At 31.8% G+C, this 21245-nt stretch overlaps 1 protein-coding gene across 2 annotated transcripts in view; it reads right to left on the bottom strand.

Annotated features, from left to right (window-relative positions):
• Positions 1-21245, bottom strand: part of LOC118189141 (teneurin-m-like) — an 866809-nt gene that overhangs the window by 57477 nt on the left and 788087 nt on the right. For both annotated transcript variants that reach the window (XM_085815896.1, XM_085815897.1), the window contains exons 7-10: positions 12781-12871; positions 10017-10219; positions 6163-7182; positions 653-933 (exon numbers count right to left, since the gene is read on the bottom strand). In XM_085815896.1, coding sequence (XP_085672022.1) covers positions 653-933; positions 6163-7182; positions 10017-10219; positions 12781-12871 — 1595 coding nt within the window. The remainder of the gene's footprint in view (positions 1-652; positions 934-6162; positions 7183-10016; positions 10220-12780; positions 12872-21245) is intronic.

Below are 21245 nucleotides of genomic sequence, written 5' to 3'. Positions count from 1 at the left end.
CATGCAATTTCCCTTGTGCTGCCATTTTTTAAAAGGGCTACTGTTTTCCATGGGCTAGGTCGGCAAAAAATTGGTTGCCGATGACTGGAAATTTTGCAGTGAGGTTGGATGGATAAACAGAGAGTATCCCTATTTTTGTTTCAAATTTCTTGAAATTTACATGTATATTTTACAATTGAGTGGTTGATCTTCGTGCATTGTGGTCATGATACCATATTCATTATCTAGGGCTTATTTAATGTAGAAAGTATGAAACAAAGTACATAAAATGCTGTTTTAAATTGTATTTTTTAAAAAAATTCTACCAGGGATGGATGTTCCCATCACTTTCGGGTCACCAATGTAGAGGTATAATGGTGAGGCAGAAGACAAATTTACAAAAGTAAATGTTATTAATCATATACAACGTAACAACACTTTGATGCAAAGCAAAAGCACAGCGTCTCTCTGCATACTCTGCAGTATCTCTTTCTAGCATACAGCACAGATGCTGAACTCTCCAGTGCATCCCATCACCCTGCATAGGTGCAAAACTCAATTCTACAAAACGAAAACGTCGCATGTTGTTTCTATAGCAACACCACAAACTAAAGTAATATATTTTCAAATAAATTGTAAAATGATAAGAGAAAACATTGTACAAATTATTCACCTTAGCAGATCTCTTGCTTTTATCTTTTTTTCTTGTATCCAAAATCTCAACAAAATCATACCTTGTATGAGTTGGAATACCATTTCTTCTACCATATATACCTATGCTAGCACCTTCGGGAAGTGAATAATTAAATCGAACTAGAGATGGTACATGCTGCTGAAAATGTATGTTCCAGTGACCAAATGACTCTACTTTACGCGAATACATTTTCCCCAAATATACTTCTGAAAAGGTTTCTGTTGTAGGTGGTAATGTTTTAGATGGTAGAGAAGATGGGCCTAAAAAATAACAAAAAGTGAACATCAGTGAAAGAATGGAAATTTATATTAACAATAACTAGATAATTTGATCTTCAAAATAATTATTATAAAATATGACAGTCTTAATTTAATGCATCCCTTATTATACACATAGCTAACATTTCAATACAATTGCACTGGTATCAATAAAAACAACAAACATGTAGATATAAGTATCATTTGTGCTTCAAAGATGGAATTTAAAGAAATCAGAAATTTATTTCAACATGGATATAAACATAACTTAATTTTGGTAGCTTGCTTTAGATTTAAATTAATTTTAGGAAGCTACTCTACTACTTTCAACAGTACTAACTATGTCAAAGAGCAAAGTTATAGTTATAAAGATATATATTTATTTTACACTACTATAATAAATTTGTTTATGCATATACATATATATGTGCAAAAAAGGGTGTAATTATTTTGTTTTGCTTAGTTTTAGGTTTTTGTACTACTTTTAGCACCTGTATACAATTATTTTTTTTTTTTTTTTTTTTTTACTATGAACGCAAATGCATGTAGGGGAAAGATCTAAGCATTTGAGACTTTTTAGAACTTCTTTTTAAAATTATGGTTAAGTAATGAAAAGCAGTTTCAAGTCTCAAATTCACATGAATGAAACTCTTTAATCAACTTGGTTTAAAGCTTCATAATATTTTTCCTTGTCAAGTTCTGTTTGAAGCATGCCAGGAGATTAATAAAAAAAAATTTTGAGCAAAATTATTTTGTTATTTGTTTTGCTATGTATGATTTTCTGTAATTTTTAAAAAAAAATTCATTTTCATTTTAAGTTTTCTTTTAATGATTCTGTTTTTGAAAGTTCCTTCAATTTGCATTTATCCAGTTTGAGAACTTTTACCCAGAGAAAGAAGGTTAGACCTTCATATTTCTGGAACATAATTTTATTAACTTTCGTTCTGACCTTTACTTTTTGATTTTTTATCATTTTACAATCTAGAAGCTAACATGCAGATTCGTCTCTTTTCTATTTTAATTGTTAAAGCTTTAGTGATGACTATTCTCAAGAGTACACACACACAGACACACATATATGAATAAACTATCACTTGCTCTGGGAAATATAGTATATCACTTGTCCAGGAGCACTGTGTGCATATTAGATACCCTTTATCAGTGAAAGAGGTTACAACCCCTCTAGCAATTTTATGATATTAGCTTCTTTTTAAATTTTCTCATATTTATTAGTTTTTTCCTCATACTTTTTAAACTTTTAATGACTTACTTCATTATTACATCGTATTAAATTTTGCAACTTTCACAATTTTCATTGTTCATAGTTGGTTTACATAATTTTATGAGTTTATAGTAAGTTAATTTAGTTTCACTTTTTCATTATTTTTTATTTATCACAAGATTAGATTATCTGAATTAAAGTATGCAATTGATATTTGCATAAGAGCAGAGATTTCTTTGTGGAGGACTGGCTCATATTTACATTACACATGGGATAAACCATGAAAACTCCCATGCAGCTAGCCCATTCACTAAGATTTTAGACAAAGCTAGATATAAGTATTCAGCAGTCTTACTATTTGGTCATTGGTGGGCTCTAAATATAATGGATTTCAAAATATGTGAAATATTTAGTTATTTTGGGAAATATCTCAAATATTTTATTAAAAAAAAAGATTAAAAAGAATTATTTAGGGCTACTAAGAATGGAAACCTTCAAAAATTTTGGAAATCACTTCTTCTGTTAGTACACTTTAAGAAGGTTTACCACTGGTGTGAAAGGTATAGTAAGTACATGCCATCTTTTCCCAGTGAAAAAAATTGTTGTCTACGAGTTATATTCATTTTTGAGTGTTGCAGTTTTTGTTATTCTAATAATTTAATGCATATTTTAGAACTAAAATTATGGAACTATAATTAGTTTCATTTACTATTTGCTTACTGTACTATCAGCGACCTTGGAATTTCCTTTTTTTTCACTAATTATATTGAGTGAAAGGTTACAACTTCATTAAAAGGTCAGACTTTTCATTCTGGAAACCAAATACAAAACCACAGAAGACAACAATATTCTGCTTAATCTCCCCTTTTAAAAGATTTACATTTGCATTAGATTTTCCCAAAATGCACATGACATGTTATAAAATGGCTCAGGTAATAAAATTGAAACAAAAGTTTAGAGACAACTTTTAATCCGTCTAAGATGATTTCAATTTTAACAAAATCATAATCAAATTTTAAAGGCTAAAAATTATGAAGAAATAATAAGTTCAAATTCTTTAAAACTCATCTTTTAGATAATAAATCAATTGCATTTTTGATTAATCATAAAATTATCTTACTTAGGTTACTCACTTATTCAGAAAATACAGGAATGAATTTAATGGGTGGGAAAATATACAATAACATTAAAGTGTCCCTAAACCTTTCAGTAAAAAAAAAAAAAAAAAAAAAAAAAAGGGGGGGGGGGCGGAGTTGAAATAGCTTAAAATTTCATTTAACAATAGCATAATTGTTTCAACCTGCATATTCGTAATTCAGATTTCTTTTAGAGTATAGCAGCTTTATTATAAATTTTGGTTTTGGAAAGAACTTTAATTCCTTTTTCATAACCTTGATTGATACCAGATTAAACTATCAGAGTTCAGGAGTTCCTACAATTTTAACAGCAATTATTTAATCAGTATTTCTAATAATTCCAGTAGCAATATTTTTAAAGTTTACATAAAAAAAAATTAAAAAGCTAGTTTATAAAATTTTACAAAACACATCATAATAAGAAATCAGTAGTTCAAAAAGTTAACATAGTTGTCCCAAATTTCTATTAATTATAGCAATGTTATAATTAAAATAATACAAATTTGAATACAATAAAATATGATTAAACTGAATCTTAATCATTAAAACCTGATCAGCTAAGCAGAGCAGAGCATAAAGAATTGAAAAATGAAGCAAGAAATCAGCATCAGAAATAGAAAGTTACAGTATTCTGACATTTTACATAAGAAGTGACCACAAAGCTCCAAAAATTTTAATTCAAAACTTTATTTTTGCATTATAAATATAATTTAGTTTTCATACGTTTTCCATTAACTTTTCGATAAAAATAATGTTCCCCTACAGAAATTCTTAAAAATAATTGTCATACAGCAATTAATAAAATATCCATGCAATTTCTTTACTTTTTATTTATTTATTTATTTATTTTTGCAAATTTTAATACAGATCGCTTGATTTGATTTCAACATAAAATTATGTCTGTTAGTCTTTATGACATATAGATAATTTTACTTGTACAGTTGTAGGTCTAAAAATAGTTTAAGAGGAAATAAACTTAAATGTGAGACAATGTGAAATCAATGAAGTTTCTTTGGAGTCAAATCCATGCCTAATTATTTTTTATAGCTTCAGATTTTCCCACTAAATAGATGAAAATGTGTTTAGTGTGAAATATAAGGAAGCAATCAGCCATTGCTTTTACTAAACCAAATTATTTCACATGTTACAAAATTACATTATTTGTATTAATGGTGTGACTTTAATAGGTTTTGATTGTGTGTTAGAATTGTTGGTTTGGTTTTCCATTATATTTTAATTTTTATTATATTTTAATTTAATTCCCTCAGAAGAAAACATAAGATAATACAAATTCATCCTAAGAATTTAAACTAGTTCTATTCTTAAAATTTAACATACTGCATATAAAATCTGTATACCTCTAGATACCTTAGTATATATACTTCATACAAGAATATGTATGTGCTAATATGATAATCAGAAAGTTAAAATATGTCTTAAGAATCCACATTGTCCATATGAGCCCCTCTGTGCCCCTTGTAGCATGCATTGCCAGATTTGCTTATCCATATTATCCAAGGCTTTTGGGGCTACTGTTTAGAAGGCTTTTGCTGCAGTATTTTTGGAGTTTATTTGTTTGTTAAACAATAGTACCACTGAAGTCTTTGAAGAGACCCTTAGTGCATAATCTGGTATCACAAAAGGCTTCTTAAAAAATAATAATAATAAAGCCATACAATTTTCTGATCCAGCCTGAAAAAACTTCATTCAGCCAAGATCATATAAGTTATATAAAGAATGACTGTGCCTCATTAAAATGGAACCAAATACCGAGCAGGATTCCTATGATTCTTAGTTGCATGAGAAGCCAATGATTAAGCTTTTCAAATCAACTAACATGTGCAAGTAAGCAACAAAAAATTTGGACCAAACAGACACAAAATAAGACCGGAAGAAAGACATATACTGTTGTGTGATTTTCATTAGTAAAAATGAGGTATCATTTCATCCAAATGGAATGTATAAAATTCCCATGTTCCTGCATATTATGCATTCAATGAAATCAGCTTGAAAATTTTGACCTTTTGTGAATAAAATAGAAATATACTTTAAAAAAAGACAGAACATGGAATTCAAGAAATACTCAATACAGACACAGTTGTGTAGCAAATATAATAATTGCATAAAATAATTATACCAGATTTTGCATAAAAAGAACTATTTCAATAGGGGAACATGATAAAATTATGTGTAATGCAAAATTACTTACATTTTACTAATATGTCACATTTTAGTAATATTAATCAAAAAGTTTCAAATTTCTTCATGAAAAATGAAAATATATGAATTAATTCTTTTTTCTTGGGGAGAATACGACACAACTGCTGTAACTTACTTGAGAGATGCATGTTCAAGGATAATAAAAACTGTTATAAATTAAGAATACACACTAATCCATTATTTAATTAAATCGTATGAAAAGTACAGACAATATGATATTTTGATATTTTTGTTTGAATTGAACTATCTTGATGATGTATGAAAAGTCTAAAAAAAGTATCAAAATATTCTAAATATAACCTACTTATATTTATATAGCATAAGATTTAATCAAAATTCTGGTAATACTCAGAGACATATAAAACAAATCGCATTCAGTATAACATCAGTAAAACATTTTTAAGTGATCTCTATACCTCCAAACCATATTAGTTTTGTTAAATGATAAAACACACCCAAATTAGGAGCAGTCACAACACACCTTAAAAACAAAGCCAGGCTGCCTATGATAGTAACATTTGTTAGTTTGCATTTGTGGAAATGTTAGTGAATTTAGAAGACTTTTGAAGCTTAGATGTGAAAGGAAGAATCATGCGATTACAGAGGAGCTTGAGGCAATCTAGTGCGGAGGTATATTCTTCCAAACAAACTTACCAAACATAAGGTCATCAGAAGTTGTGCCAAGAAATACAGCATCATTGTCAATGGAAGCTGCAGTAGCAGCTTCAGTAACAACATCTGAAGCAGAGTCATCAACTGTACTTCCTGTGTCATTAGCTGCTGTTGAAAGCTTCTCAGTACTATAAGTAGAGACTTTGGATAATTTATTATAAGCACTTGTAGTTGATTCTACAACATTATTTGTATTACTGATGTTCAAAATAGGTTGTTCCATATAATCGGGAGTATTATTTTTTTCATTATCCATAAAAAGAGTGGTATCATAACTAGAATTACTATTTAAAGTTGAAGCATCCGATATTACATCTAGAATATTTGTAGACACAGTAGTATATATTGGAGATTTAGTATCTGGTGTGTAATGTTTGTCAACTTGTTCATACTCAGGATACTTAATGTCATTTGTGACCTCTTCACTATCTGGCAGTAAAATTGGTGGTTCAATTACACTTTCTTCATGTACAAGAATTTCATTTGATGTCTCATTAGGATCATAATGATTGAGAAATATGGATGTAGGATCCTGCACATACGCCTGAGGGCTTGACATTATGTTGTTTAACTTCCCAGTATCATCTTTACGTATCAATTCGGCAGGTGGTGGAACATTTTCCCTTTTGATCTTGCTTTTTGATTCATTTTTCTTATATACTATAAAATCCTCATCAATAAGAGCTACATCAGGTGCATTATCTGATTTCAGTTGACTTTGGTCAGATGGAATGACATCTGGAACCTCACCACTAGCTTCCATACCAAATTCATCATTGGCAGATTTTGAAAAAGATGAAATACTATCACTCTCTGGTGACTGAAGTAATTTATTTATTTCTCGAATTCTGCGTGAATTGATATGAGGTACATACTTTTGATTACATTTGCATAAAGGGTACATACTTTTGATTTCTGTTCCTTCACTAGTTCTTCCCATATCTTCTATCATCACAGGACATGGGTGCTTATTTGCATACTGCCAATTCAGAACTGCAACTGCTAAGAAAAAATAAATTAACAATAAGACATAAATTAAACAATTCTACATTAAACATTCAAAACATGTTGTAAAAATACTTGTAATAAGCCATTCATTATTATACAGTCAAAAGTCGTTAATCCGGACTCGTCGGGACTTCGGCGATTCCGGATTATAGATCATCAGTTTAAATCTCGTAAGATGGCATGCAGAAATTCTAAAATTAAAAATATGAAACCGTAATTTATGAAATAAAGGACAATTATGATTTAAAGGGTATTAAATTTACAAAAAAAAGCTTAATATTTATTTGTTTACTTTATTAAACATTTCTTTCAATGTAAGTTGTTTAAGTTGCTTCGTTTTATGTGATAATACTTTCTCTTTAATTCTATAAAAAGACATAATTTCTTGTTCAGTTACAAAGTTCCACTGTTCAAGACCCGTAATTGCTGTGCCGAGAATGCCGACTAACTTGTCAATCGAAATTTTTTCATTTCACTAACCTCTCTGTTACCTTCTTCATGTATTTATCCATTTTTTGCAGCAATTCCACTTTTTGTTTGATGGACATCGAAACGTACTTTCGTTTTGTAGATCCTTTGGTAGCTCCAGCATCGGAAATTCTATTTGACATAATCGAAAGTTCAAGTTTACTTTTATAAAATTGCTTTTACAGTCTGAAAAAAGTAATAAGCCGGATCCAGTTCAAAGATTAAGGAATAACGCAATCATCAACATTAACTGAAATAAATAATTAGATAATTTTAGCTCATACCATCCATTATACATTAAACGCGCACGCGAAAACGTATTCTGCACTTGCACACACACATATGCGCAGTCGTAAAGGTCTTACGTGCACGCGTAAACACCTATGCGCATGTGTCAACGCGGCGCATGCGCAGAAAGTTTTTAGTTTTGAGTTCCGGATTATAGATCATTCCGGATTATGGGTGTCTAAATTAACGACTTTTGACTGTATTATTAAAATACTGATGAAAATTTAGAAAAATAACACAACAACAAACTTCACATAAATGGACAGACCATATGTACATACGCACACACATATGTGTATCCAATAATATTTTCTGCAACATTTTTATATACATGCATCTTGAAATGCATTTCAACAGTTAAGGTAATGCAAATTAAGCCCATTTTAAGAATGTATAACATTCTTCTAAAATCCTTCATAAGTCAAAATAGCGTAAAGCAAGCACAGAAGAAACTAGAATTAATTTATATGAAAAAAAGGCTTTGAACATTCCCAGATCTTACTAAAAAAATTACCAAATCATACCTACTTGAAATTCAACATAAGAGTTTAAAAAATAACAATATGATAAATGCATAAACTGTGTAAATAAACAAATACGATGTAGCTACATAAGTGACATTTGAAAATGTGATGTTTGAAAATTGCTTCCCTCCCTTGCTCATCTAATGCATTAAACAGGTTCTCTTTTCTGAAAGAAACCACAACCTGTGACAAGATGCTACAGTCACACATGCTGATTACCTCTTTCAGTTCAATGCATTCAGTTTTTTTTTAAATTACTCATAAACTCATTAAAATGGGGTCAGTCAGTGGTACTATTATTAATTTTATAATTTTCACATAAACAAATCAAAGGCAAAAATTGTGAGTAAAATTCTAAATTTATATAGAAAAAGAAAAAGTACCTGAAAAATAATTCTGACTTATTCCTATTGGTTGTGATTTTAATTGCAGTTATAATATCTATATAACAAAACAGTACAAATATACAAACAGTAAACAGTACAAACGGTATAACATAACAAAACAGTACAAAATATAGCCAAAATGCTTCTTATTTTAAAGGAGTTATAAAATGAACAGGTCCTGGGGAACAAAGGCATAAGCAATGTGTCTATTAGTTTTAAATTTTCTGCATAATGAAGCAGCCTGTGGATGGACTGGATTTTATATTACAGCAAAAAATGCAAGGGATATCTGCTTAAGAAGAGAGACACTTTTGTGGAGCACATTTTAAGGGAAACTCGATCATATTCATGTTATATTGAAGGAAAAACCATGAAGCCTTCTATACAGCCAACCTGCTCATTGGGGATTTGAAACTGAGAAAAACTATCAAGTGTTCAGTAATTTTACCACTCAGCTGCTGGTGTGCTTGAACTAATCTGTGACATCTTTCTTTATATTTAATAAATGCTCCCACAATTAGAAGCATAGTTCTCTGAAATTAACAAGATACAATCCCTAATTGATGATATTTGGATATCATTAAAATATAAGGCTTTTAATCATGTTAAAATGCTTCCAAAATGGACATCAATCATAGCAAAATGGAAAAATCCTAGGATGTCTTATCTAACTACTCTTCATTAGATACCTGAGATGTATCAACTATAGTATGATGAACTTAAAAACACTGACCTTGCATGAAAGTTACTACAGTTATTAGTTATAAAATATTATATGAATAATAAACTTATTAATAGGAAATATTCAACTGTTTTAATTTGGGAAAAAATGCTGGCCTCTGAAACAATTAAAAAATAATTTACTATACGTCTAAAGAACATGAAACCATATTAGTTTCATTTAAAATCCCACAATAATGCATTACCCAATTATTTTTCTCTAATACTTAATAACATGCATGCAATTTCATATCATTTTAAATATAAGTGTGAATAATTCCAATTATGTATTGTGTGTCTATGACTTTTTCTTGCTGAACCTTTCAATTACAGACAAGATATTTTAACTACATGAGATTAAAAATATTTTAAAATAGTGTATAAAATAAATATTTCTCAAGCAAACAGTTAGATAAAAATGGTAAAAACAACACTGATTTACCAATGAAATATGTAAGAGATGTTAAAAGGACCAATGATAAAAACATGAAAATAATTGCTGTGCATTTCCAAGTGCATCTTGATGAAAGTGTTTTTCTAAACTGAAATCGAGAATGACTGAATCGACTGGACAATGGACGCCTCAGGTTATTGCGGACGGGGATAACAGGCACAGAAGTTGTTGAAGGATATGGCAGGTGGTACCTAAGAAGTAAAAAACAATTTTTAAAGTTTAAAACTATGTAAATGTGTTAAAAAATTAGTTTTGTATTGATATAAAAACTGCAGAAGAACATTAAATTAAGATAAATTGAGACCAACACATATTTTACACCACAAATCTGGAATTAAATTAAAAATTAATTTGAAAATTAAAAAATCTGGAATTTTTTAATTCACTGAAACTCTGCACTAATGTGCTTTCATTTCCCATAATAATTATAAGGTTCTTGAATTTATTCATGGAAGTAGATAATAAGAGTTTTGGGGTACTTTCTTTCCATATCCCTGAAAAGCATTCATGATGCAATATGCTATGTTGCCAAAACAGGCAATCTATCAAATTGCAAAAATATATTTATGTAGCAGGTATAAATTCACAAGTCAAACAACAAAAATCAGCGTTAATTTTAAAAACTTTCACAGGACTAGTTTTGATGGTTTTACCAAACCAAGTAGTACCTGCTTGTTAAATGTTGCATAAAATACAATTAATTATCCCCTGAAAGAATTCCAAATGTGGTTTTAAAAATTTCAGTACTTTTTGATTATTTGCATCTTCTACCAAGCCATGAATTCATTGTTGTCTCTGAAGAGTATTTGGAAATTCATTGGCAACTAACTTTTTACCAAGCTAATGCAACAAAGGCAAAAGGTATTACTGAATAAAATTTTAAAATGTAAAAATTGGTTAGAGTAGATTTAAGGGTGCCCCTTGGATTATTGCCAAGTTGTTGTTTCATTTATCACTAAGTTGTTGTTTCATTTATGGTAATCTGAGTAGTTGAATGTTATGGAAACCCTATTATGACATAATTGGTTGCGTGATTGTGGTGAATTTGAATGACGGGAAATGATTTGTAAGGGCTTGTGTGTGTTGGTTAGGAAGTACGTCAATTATTTTGTATTTTACATGGTAAAATGGCTGAATGCGGTAAGATTAATTTGAATTTCTGGTCAATTTGGAATGAGAGGGAATAAAGCATTAATTGACTGATGTGCAAATGAAGGTTTACTTAGCCATTGTCCTGTTCGTAGGAAGGAAATGTGTATAGTCGAGCATCGGATATTTTCGAACGGAGGATATCTTTTACTCTTATTTTTGTGAATTTATGTGGCAACACCAGTATACAGATTCTAGTTCAGATAATTTTAGTAAGTTTTTGAATTCTTTTAAGGAATTTTGTTTGACTAAAGAGAGCAAAATTTGTAAATAAGGTAAGTGGATATTTCCTTTGTGTAGGGCTAAGATGAATTTCTTTATTATGTTACTTCATTGTTTGATTTAAAATGCAGTTTATTGAGATTATATATTCTTTTTGACTGCTCCTTTGACGTTTCAAGGGAATATACATCAATATGTAAATGGACAAAGTCAAGGGAGTGTGCAATGCCTAGTTTGTGCAATTCTCTGATTTTCTTTAAGTGAAAATAGGCCGATGTGTACATGGATACCGAGTTTGTGCAATTCTTTGACTTGTTAGTTTGGATTTGTGTAGTGGCGATTTTTGGCCGCAACACGAAGCCAAAATAACAAGCCAAAGAGTTGAACAAATTTGGTGTGCATGTACAGCCAAAAATCGGCAATTATCCAAGGGGCACCCGTAAATATATTTTTACCGTAAAAATCACTAGTTAAGTTTTTGTGGAAAAGCTTTTTGTATTTTTTTTCCTTTGTTCTCTACATGCATACTGCATTCCATTTTTACTAAAAAAAAAACTTCAGATAACTGCACAAATCTCGTTATGTGCACTGGCTAGCAATAAGTAAAGTGAACAGCTGTTGTATAAGGGATTAGGGAAGCTGACTGCGATACCAAAGGCCCCAGATTTGAATCCTAGAGAAGATGGTTGTAACTATCTGTCCCTTCATAAGAGGCAAAAGTGGCCTACCTGTTAGGTGCCTTCATAATAAAATGACCATTGCTTCTTGCCTTAATAGTGGCCAACGTCTATGATGAATTGTGCCCACCACTGGGGGGGGGACAACAATAATTAACTTCAAACGATTCTGATCTGCATTCTAATATTTAACTTAAGATTTTTCACACCACATTTCCATAAAATTTGGATTTTAAGCTTAATTCACAGAATGTGAACTTTTGCATTCTCTATTGTTGGGCAGAACACTTTTCATCAGCTGGCAAACTCCACAGACCTATTATGATTCACCAAGAGAGAAACATATCTACTTAGCACAAAAAGAAACACTTATCGGAAAAATGATGGTTGAAGTTCAAACATATAAAGAAATGTATATACAGATATGTGCTATCCGCAAATTGAGTTTTTACAAGATACTTTTTTGGCAACATCATGTCTTGCGATGCAATTATTTTGACAACTCTCTGCACTGTCTCATGAATGCTTTTTAATGACTTTTGATATGGCTGTGGATAATTGACAGTACCAAAATTTCTAATGTTAAAAAATGGTTATTTCAAAAAACTGCTTTACACATTTTAGAACATCTGGCAATATTGGATGCAATGTTAAAGTACAGAAATTATTTATACATTTTTATAAATGTATTATTATAATCTTACCCTTCTGCATTTTTTGCATCCCCATGGTGAGAAGCAGAATGAGATGCACTTGACTCACTCTTTTTTGCTGATGATGGGAGCTTGGGAACATCTGAAATTAATATGCAAAAAATATTTATAAAAAGATATAACTTCCAAACAATTAAGCATTCTGCCTGAAAGATTAGAAAAGCTAGGCTAATTAATTCACCATTAATCATTTTATAATTGTTATGAAATGACCAATCATGAAAGTGACTGATAATGTTATCATAAAAAGTGAATATGTTTTCTTTTATTATTAATCACTAAAAACTGATCAATAAAATTGATTGGCAAAGTTATTATAATCATTAAGAAAGTGCTTCAAAACCTCCTTTTCAAGAAGGAACTTTCTTAAAAATGAAATGCTCAATTTGTTTCAAATGTTTTAATTTATATAAATTATAAATAGATAACTACTTCACCTAAAAAGCTTTCTGGCATTTTTTTTCCCAATTAGTTAAGAACGTAAAAAAATTAATTTAGTTTGCCTTTTTTGCCAAAAGTATACAACAGCAATGAAGATTTAAAAAAAAAATAATATAAATTCAAGTGTACAATTTGGAAGCACACGCTTCTTTCTTAAAAACATAACATTACTAACTGACAGTTCTAGTTTTCATAAACATACCTAAATTCTTTTTTAATATATTACAAACAATACACATAACTAAAACTTTCAATTATTATAATAAACAACTTCAGATATTGTTTTCTCAATGACTAAAATGCTAAACATTTGGTAGAAGACTCTGTGGGATCAATGAAAGATGCATAAGATCATTGAACATATTTCTGAGTACAAATTTACTATTTCGGTTTGGCATTTTTCCCCCCTTACCGTTTATTGAAAATAACAAATGAATATTATTTTGTGCCAGAATTATATTTATTTATACAGAGTTTCTCACGGTTTTAACCGAAACATGGAAACACATCTCCATAAAATGTTTTTGATTTTTGCAGTATTAAAAACATCATCTGGTTGAATTATCAAGAGTAATGAAACGGAAAAAACATAAAAACCGTTCACCTATTAGATATGACTTTTCCTTGAAAAAAAAGTATGCTGAATTAGAACATGCTACACATTATTGCAAGGAAATGGTATATACGTTTGTCTGATTTATGAAAATCGGGAATTGGAATTTTGTAAACAAAGCAAAAGAGTGAAACAGTTTATCGAATATTTTACAGACAGACAAAATAGACAGATGTCTTGTGTTGCACTCACTAAGTCTTTCTGCTCCGATGGGCGATTACCATATTTACAGTACAGTCTTTTTGCCTATTGGCATTAATACTTCAATCGTGCAAATCGCGCGGTTTTAAAATTTCTGTGACATCACGACCTCTCTCATAACTAACGTAAGAACGCATGAAGTGGTTCTGAAGCTTGTTGCGTTGTAGGATAGCTGAATTAGAATACTTGGATTTTCTATAGTTTTAGGTTGGATGCATTTTAGAGAGGTGAAAATACATTACTTCATTACTTTACTACTTTAAATTTATGTTTTTCAAATTTATAACTTTCTAGTAGAGTCGGTGTTGTCTCAGGAGCCATAGGGTTCCCTTAAGCAAATGCTATAAATTTATTAGTTTAGGTATCAAATTAAAAAATGAAAGTAAGGTTATATGAAAAACAGCATTAAGGTTATATGAAAAACAGAATTAAGGTTCTCTATAAAGTTATTCATCTTCGGTCGCCGTATTATTCAAAGAAGCGTTGTGCCTTCATAACCGATAACAGCTTTAAAAACAAGGATTCATTAAACCATACAATTGATGAAAATTAATTTACTGTAAAAAAGAAGTTTCTGTTTTCAACAAATATTTTTTTAAGCATTTAAAAATTTTTATGACTGAAATTGAAAGTTTCTTAGCGCCAGTAGAAATTGGAAACATTTGAATTTTATAGTCTTAAATTTAGCATATTTTCTAGTATATGTTGGAGGAACTGACATTTTCCTCAGAAATATTCTAACTTAACGTTAATCAGAACGTTTTTTTCAATGTTGTGCCTTTCCACACAGTTATCAACGAACATTTGAAAAAAAAAAATTGGTAACTATTGTTACGAAATGTCTAGCTGCGGTAAAACAGCTTCCCCGCAAAGCGGGTTTAAGGTTGTCAGAAAATGATAAGGAGAGAAAGAGTTGCCAGATTTGGCACGAAATCGTCCATTTGGCTACAAAATTGGCAATACGCCATAGATGGAGCGGGAAAATTCTATAACGAATTCTTCCCGGTTTCCCTCCGCACGTTCTACTAGAAAGTTATAAATTTGAAAAACATAAATTTAAAGTAGTAAAGTAATGAAGTAATGTATTCTCACCTCTCTAAAATGCATCCAACCTAAAACTATAGAAAATCTAAGTATTCTAACTCAGATATCCTACAACGCAACAAGCTTCAGAACCACTTCATGCGTTCTTACGTTAGTTATGAGAGAGGTCGTGATGTCACAGAAATTTTAAAACCGCGCGATTTGCACGATTGAAGTATTAATTCTAATCCGCCGCCAATAGGCAAAAAACTATATAAACCTATAGCAATAGCTATGTAAATCCTGCCTGTATGCGGAGTAGCAGTGCATCGTCGATCGTGAAGAGTATCTTGAGAGTGTGCTGAGCTCTGAGAGCGATGAGAGAGAGTTGGAAGCTGTATTGAGTGTTTTGCCATGGGGTTATCTGCACTGTTATAGCCTGAGAGCAGGAAGGCTGTGTTGCTGATTGTTTCAGTGTGTTTATCGTAGATTTTCGACGACTGTAACGCGTCTTCGAAACTATTCTGTGTAATACTGAAGAATAAAGTGTCCTTTAATTCTTCATTAAATGCTGCCATCAATCGCTCCAAATCCACGAACCCGTTGAACGCAACAATATCGATGCTCTAAGAAGCATTCACATCGTCATTAGATCTTCTTAAAGCCGAGTGTTTATTCCTATATTTTATTTTAGAAGGTAATGTTATTTAGAAAAGAAATAAAATAAAAGGGAAATATATAAGCGATTGCAGTTTAAATGATTTTAAAACAGTTCGATTTTTAAGACTCGGTATACGGTAATTTAGTAGCTAGTGTGTATTTGGTACCTAGATTTCATGATTTGCATTTTGAATCCGTTATAATTTTGTATTATTTTAAAATTGGCCATAATTCACTTAAAACTTGCACTGCCTTTACATGTTTAAAGCATTAAGTAGTATTCCACGTAGTTTAAAGTAGTAGTCTACGGTCTTATGACTTCTGACATTTCTTGCAATAATATTAGTGTAAATAAAACTTATATTTTGAGCTCTAATTTAGAATCTGTTAATAATTTACGGCAGCCTGTTGTATTCATTTCTTTTCGATCACGGAGTCATAATAGTTATCTTGTCGCATAATAAATGCTCTATTATGCTTACTGAGTATCTTTATTCATCGTATATGAATCAGATAACGCAAAATGTGCTTAAGGTAGAAATAAGGAAACAATTATTTTTAAAATGGAATTTCTGATTTAGTCATAATTAGGAAAAATTTTTAAAATTTGCAAAGCATGTTATAATGTAGGCTTAGACAAACTGTAATTTAAGTTTAAAGGTAAACCTTCCCAAAAGGAAACTTTTTCTTTTTTACAAGGAAGGGGTAAGAAAAAACACTTTCAATTTAAAGATAGGAATGCAAATCTGTCATTGCTCTATGTTTGAAACTCTGCGCACTTAAAAACCGAATCATTACCTTTACTGCCTGTCACCTTAATTGTTATTTTACACACAGAAGTATTTATTTACGTAGAAAAGTGCTCAAATGAGAAATACTTTCTCGCAGTTTAGGCAAAAGAATACATTCCATGAATGCATCGAAATGAATTGTAAAAACTTAAAAGTGTTCTTTTTTCTTTAAAGAGAACTCTAAAAGAATAAAAGAAGAACTTAAACTAACGATTAGTAAAGGAGGAAATATTTGCGTAACAGAAGTATTCGCTAATGGACTTCCTAAGTGAAGGAAAAGTGATAATGATTTTTGAGAAATTTTTCTTTAATGTTAACTTTGCTATACGTTATCAAAATACTTTTGTTTTCTATGTCCAGCCTCGTCTCTTTTGGACTTTGGTATTGAAGACAAGGGTGATAGAAGCATGTTTTAGAATGGCTTACTATTAAATGTGTGACTAAAAGAACTAATGCAATTTTAGATAATTATCATAACGCCCATCCCCTTAGTGTTTAAAAGTCATATTTCATTATTTTTAAAGCTTTGAATTTCATTTTGTTCGATAGATGATATTGTGTTTGCTATTATTTTATTATTTACTTTAGTTCGTATGTTCACACGACACATGAACCAATATGGCTCATCAGCGGCCGAGATGTAAAGTCGCTCAACAATGATAGTTCGGTCCAGGTTTCGAATCACGGCGAACGAGTCGGTGGCATGGGTGCTTTCATGATTTTCCTCATGTGTCATGTGTATACGAGCCAGTTTCCTTTAGAAAGGGCTCCACGAAGGCATCCCTTCCCTTAAGTAGATAGCCCTCGAGAAAATGCATAATTACTCTTTCTTTCACTCAAAAATTGTAGTTGACATGTCGTTCATTATTATTAAAGGCTGCTAGGTATCACACATAGTAGAGTGGCCATAGCTTTTGCCCGCTCGGAGCTCCATTTGAAGCCCTTCTCAACGCATACCAAAAAATAAAATCTATAAATCATCAAAACGAAATATAGGGAAATAAATAAAGCCCAGTAATAATTTTAAAAATCTATCTTTACTTCCACATTTTAAAATGTTTTTTTTGCTTGTTTTCTTATAACCAAAATCATCGATGGCATTCTAGAAGTTTGTTTCATACCCCCAGATGCTCATTTCTAAACGGAACAGTATTTATATTCATTTAGTCTTAGTCGTTTCTTAACCGATTTGTATCTAGGAAAACTTTTCTCACAAGAAGTAAAACTTACAGCAATTGTGAGGAAAAGTCGAAGTAGATTCAAAATGGGGCAAAAGATCTTACAGAAAATTTCACCATGAAAATCTTGGAAGAGTCTTTGACAATGTAATCATACCTAAAGATTATGACTACCATGATCCCCAGAAGTTATGGGATTCATAAACAGTACGCATGCCTTGGAAGAACTGCAAATGAAGATAACTGTTGACATTTTAAAATGTAAGTATAGATAGATAGACGGGGGACGTTTACGACTGTGGTTAATCGGTGTAGCGCCACGTCCACCTATATCTAGAGTCTATATATTGCACAATTACAGAGTACATACATAAAATAGTTGGTGTACATGATGTTCTATACAAAATATTAAGTACAGAAGAATAAATACAAATAAAGTACTAAATACAGATTCAATACATAAGAAGAAATACTACTTTTGAGCTAGGATAATTACATATTTGTGTTCACCAGTCAATACTTTGAGGTTGCTCACTTCTAGATAGGTTAGGATGGTAATACACATTGCACAATTATAGAATACTTGCACAGTGCAGTTGGTATGCATGTAGTACAATAGAATAGAATAAATACGGCAGAATAAATATAGAAGAACAAAGACAAATTTAGTACAAAAATACATATTCAATATGGGAGAACAATTACTACTTATGTGCTAGAATAAATACGTATTGTTAGCATTCAATAATATTTGGAGGTTGCTCACTGTTAGGTAGGTTTGAATAGTGATATATACAGGGTGATCTTTTTTAAAGTGAGAGTGTTTGGAGCGCCTTGTTGCGAGATCTAATAGCCGAAATGGCACTAAACTTGGTATTTAGACTAATCAAGACATGGGAAAAAGGATTCCGTGAAAAAAATAGTTCCAAAAATCGCCGCTAGGGCATTTTGTGGCGCTGTTGTAGCTTACAATAAAGAGAATCAACATAAAACACGGGTATCAAAGAAAAATGCAGATGTTGTGCGATGACAGCACAAGTAATAAAGATAAAAAAGCAAGTAGTAGACAGCTCCGACAAATAATCTCAGCTGAAAAAACGAGCTCCAGTGGACATGACTCTCACGTTACCGGAACGTGTGCTACTTACTGGTGAAGCTGTATTACATGAATCAATGTAATGCATGCCCAGCTCTTTGGGAATTTCGAACCAGAAAAAAAGTACGAAAAGGACCTTTATCGCTGAATGGTCTTAAGAAAATGATTAAGAAGTTCGAGGAAACGGGATTACTGACCATTCGCGTTGGGAGAGAACGTAAACCAGTATCAGAAGACGTAATAACTGGTGTGGTAACTGCAATTGTCGAAGGATCGCTGAGAACCATTGCTGGTACTAGCAGTGTCCGGGGTGTAGCTCAACAACTGGACATGAATTATTCCACGGTATGGAGAGTTTTGCGGCGCGTTATGGGATTTTACCCCTACAAAATCAGCTGCTTGCACGAACTGAAACCAAGTGATTATGATAAGCGAGTGACATTCGCTTTATCGTTTCTTGCCAGGGTAGAAATTGATGATGCTTTCCAATGGCGCATTCTGTGGGGAGATGAGTGCCATTTTTATCTGAAGGGGTCCGTAAACACACAAAATAGCCGAATTTCGGCTTCTGAGCAGCCCCACACCTTGCAGGAAATCCTATTAAATTTTACAAAAGTCACTGTTTGGTGTGGTTTCACAGCCGAATTCGTAATTGGGCCATTCGTTTCTGACACCATCACTCCGACAGGACCCCAAACGTGCACCATAAATGCAGAAAGGTACCACGAAATGCTGCAAACCTTTGTTATTCCACAACTTCAGCAAAGAAACCGTCTCCAACAGACAATCTTCATGCAGGATGGTGCTCCGCCACACATTAGTAATAAGGTAAAGCAGCTGTTGCGCCAAAACGTCACTGGTGATAAAGTCGCAGTTTTCCAGTTGCATGGCCGCCTCGTTCCCCTGACCTCACGCCATGCGATTTTTGGCTCTGGGGTTATTTGAAATCTCAAGTTTATGTTGGTGGAGTATCAAATTTGTCTATTCTAAAGGACAACATAACAAAGACAGTGCGGAATATTCCTCGTGATATGTTACATACGGCTGTGGAGAACGATGTGCACAGAATGCACGTTGTTATTTCTCAGAACGGTGCTCACATTGAATATGGTCTAATTCAGTGCTCCGCAACCGGTGTGCCGCGGCACACTGGTGTGCCATGAGTAGGATATAGGTGTGCCGCAATCAAATACATGTATTTGACATTTTGCAATTTTTTATCATGTATTTAATACACAATGACAATTTTTTTCCTTAACACTAGAAGCGCCAAGCTTTCTCCCTAACTAGAATCGCCAACGGCAGTCAAATTGACTGCTCAACGAATTAATGTATATATTCAAATGTAAATGCTTTATAATGCTTTTAAGAATATTAATTACAGTTGTTGAAGAACTTTAAAGAATAACAGATTATTTTAATAAAAAATAGAGGATATTTTATTATAAATTTCAGCCTACCCTTAATAAAACACATTTTACAGCTTTTCGCAATTTTTACAAAACACAACTTTTTCAATATTGGAAGTGCATTTTCCACACACATAATATGACGGCACATAATCTGGCGGCAATTCCAAGGGGATAAATATGTACACACATAATATGAACATTTTTTACACACATCACTTGTTTTGTTGTTGTTACAAAGTCCAATCTGGCATTGATGTCCTTTCTTCGAGAGTCTATTGCTAGATTTGGAAATTTCCTGGGGCAATTTTGCGGTTTTTCTTCTGTTTAAATACAGCTCTCTTAACTCCTCTGCTAATTGAAATAGGAAATCGTGCCTTGTAATATTTTTATCACTCAATTTATGGTAGATAATGTAGACATTCGTCCTTGCTAAATCCAGCATATTATAGAAAACATGCACGGGCCATCTACGTGAAGCAGCGCGAACAGAATATTTACGTGTCATCTTGTCAACGATATCAACTCCACATATGGTTTTGTTGTAGAACTCTACTGTTTCTGGAAGCTTTTTCTTATTTTGTGAGTCTATATTTACACTTTTGAATGTAAGGTACTTAGTAGTAGGACATTTTTATTCCACTTTCCTTGATGGACAGTGAGCGTAGTTTCACCATTCTTTAGCAAAACTGTTTCAAATAGCCGGGTTTTTGATTTCCTTACTTCATGCGGAATTTCTTGTCGATGTCTTCTTACTGTGCCGACAAAACTTGTGTTTTTCATTTTAAGTGTTCTAGCTAATGATAGTGAGGAAAAATAATTGTCCGTTGTCAAATTTCGACCTGAATTCAGATAATGGCTTAGAAGACGCATTACTATATTATCAGGAAGACTTTTAGTTTCACTTCTCGATGTATTTTTTCCAAGATATGGAAAAGCATTGCACATATACTTCGAGTCTACATCGACTAACATCCAAAATTTGATACCGAATTTATCCGGTTTATTCGGCATATACTGTATAAACTTACACCTGGCTTTGGA

Source organism: Stegodyphus dumicola, chromosome 4 (genome assembly GCF_044657685.1).
Source record: "Stegodyphus dumicola isolate Sdum_Otavi_A_Nest chromosome 4, ASM4465768v1".
Taxonomy (NCBI): domain Eukaryota; kingdom Metazoa; phylum Arthropoda; class Arachnida; order Araneae; family Eresidae; genus Stegodyphus; species Stegodyphus dumicola.
Note: the sequence above shows the minus strand (reverse complement) of the source record. Positions and strands in the feature narration are given on the sequence as shown.